Source organism: Mus pahari, chromosome 13, assembly GCF_900095145.1.
Source record: "Mus pahari chromosome 13, PAHARI_EIJ_v1.1, whole genome shotgun sequence".
Taxonomy (NCBI): Eukaryota; Metazoa; Chordata; class Mammalia; order Rodentia; family Muridae; genus Mus; species Mus pahari.
In genome coordinates this window covers 36,530,340-36,532,056 of record NC_034602.1, presented here as the reverse complement: position 1 = coordinate 36,532,056, position 1,717 = coordinate 36,530,340, and the positions used below count along the sequence as shown (strand labels likewise).

At 51.0% G+C, this 1,717-nt stretch overlaps 1 protein-coding gene across 1 annotated transcript in view; it reads right to left on the bottom strand.

Moving 5' to 3' along the window:
- Bst1 (bone marrow stromal cell antigen 1) overlaps positions 1-1,106 on the bottom strand; it is a 14,942-nt gene extending 13,836 nt beyond the window's left edge. The window contains exon 1 of the mRNA XM_021211290.1: positions 931-1,106. Within this exon, the coding sequence (XP_021066949.1) occupies positions 931-1,097 (167 nt within the window). The 5' untranslated portion in view covers positions 1,098-1,106. The remainder of the gene's footprint in view (positions 1-930) is intronic.
- Positions 1,107-1,717: the final 611 nt, after the last annotated feature.

Here is a 1,717-nt window from a genome sequence, read left to right as displayed (position 1 = left end):
AAAGTGACAATTTTAATGTCAATAAACAACGAAAGTTCTGGTTTTCAGTTCTCTCTCTCTCTCTCTCTCTCTCTCTCTCTCTCTCTCTCTCTCTCACTCTCTCTCTCTGTGTATGTGTGTGTGTGTGTGTGTGGTGGAGCTACTGCTCCTGGACCATGTAGTCAACTGTTCTAGCACCGAACCACATCTCTGGCTTTTGCCTATTCATTAAGACACAAGAGTGGGGCTCCTTGTTCAGGTCCATTGGAGGGTGAGTCTCTGGACCCACTGGGGTCATGTCAGGAGGTGAGACTTGGGAAAATAGGAGTGGGTGCCAAGTGTTGGGGGGCAGCTTCCTCTGCTGAGACAGAGTGGCCTCCAGGGCCAGTTTTCATTCCTGAGGTTCAGGACGCCTCTCAAAATCACATCCTATAGCAATGGTCATATTGTCCAACCCTTGGTGACGATGACCAATCTGACTCCTTATGTTGTTCTCTCATTTTATTTTATTGAGATGCATCCCAGTTAAAAACAACTGGCATGAGAAGGAGTAGTGTAACAACACAAAAAAGCAGATCCAAAGGAGGAAACTATTTCAATAGGCAGCACAGTGTGCATATGGCGGGGGGGGGGGGGGACCAGAGTCCTCTAGATGGGAAAAGGGGAGCTAATTCCCAAGTGGTACTTAAAATACCCAAAAGGCAGTTGCTGCTAGCTGGCAAGGTTCTGTCACTCAAATTCACCTCTCAGCTCACCTCTACACCCACAGGGGCAGTCTTAGGGGCAGTTTCCTCCCGGACCTGGAGATCCCCTGCACAGGGGACCCTGTCCCTAAGAATCACCTACATACACATCACCTGCATGGAGACCCGCTAGTCCCTCCACCTGACTGTCCAAGGCCCTCACCTCACCCCACCCTTCTGCCTTTTCACTGTCTGGCTTAGCACTTACCCCAGGCTCAGCAGCGTGGTGTACTCTGCGCAGCGGCCCAGGAAGATGCTCTGGAGGTGGGGCGTGGTACCCTCCCCTCTCCACCGCGCTCTCGCCCCCAGCAGCACCGTCAGCAAGGACAGCCATAGCCACAGCCACAGAGGCAACTTGCCTCCCTGGACTGCCATCAAGGAGACTTTGATTCCTCTAGCCCGTGGCCTCTTGGACTCCTCCCAGTTTCTCTTCCCCCGCGGAGGCGGTTCCCCTTAGCTGAGCTTCGGCAGGACTCATCCAGATGCCAAGCCAGCCCACTTCCCATCCTCTTTCCTCTTCCGTTATGACAGACATTAAACTTGGGGCATCGTCTGGCAAAAGACACCTCGAGGAGGGACCCCAACGGGAATGGGGATTTGAAGGATGTGAGTGTTTCAGCCATAGGGAGAAAAAAAAAAAAAAAAAAAAAAACATTTTTGGTTCGAAACAACGACACTCTTGGCAGCTGTCCTCTTTACCAAAAGCTAAAGATGGATGAATTTTGTTTGTTCTCAGGAAACAAACACACTCTAGTGCGCGCGCGCTGTGAGCACCAAGCAAACTTAAATTCTGTCCTGGTTCACGCAGTCCTTCCAGGAGAGACATGTACTACCCTTAGTGAAAACTGACGGCTTTGAGAAAAGCTGAAGGCACAGCAAGGGCACAGACAAGAATCGCATGTCATTCCTGAGTTGACTCTAAGGGAGCTTGTCTGGGTGGACTTTGGATGTGACTGACTGGTGACTGTTTTGCCTTTCCTTGTCTTCCCTTGTGA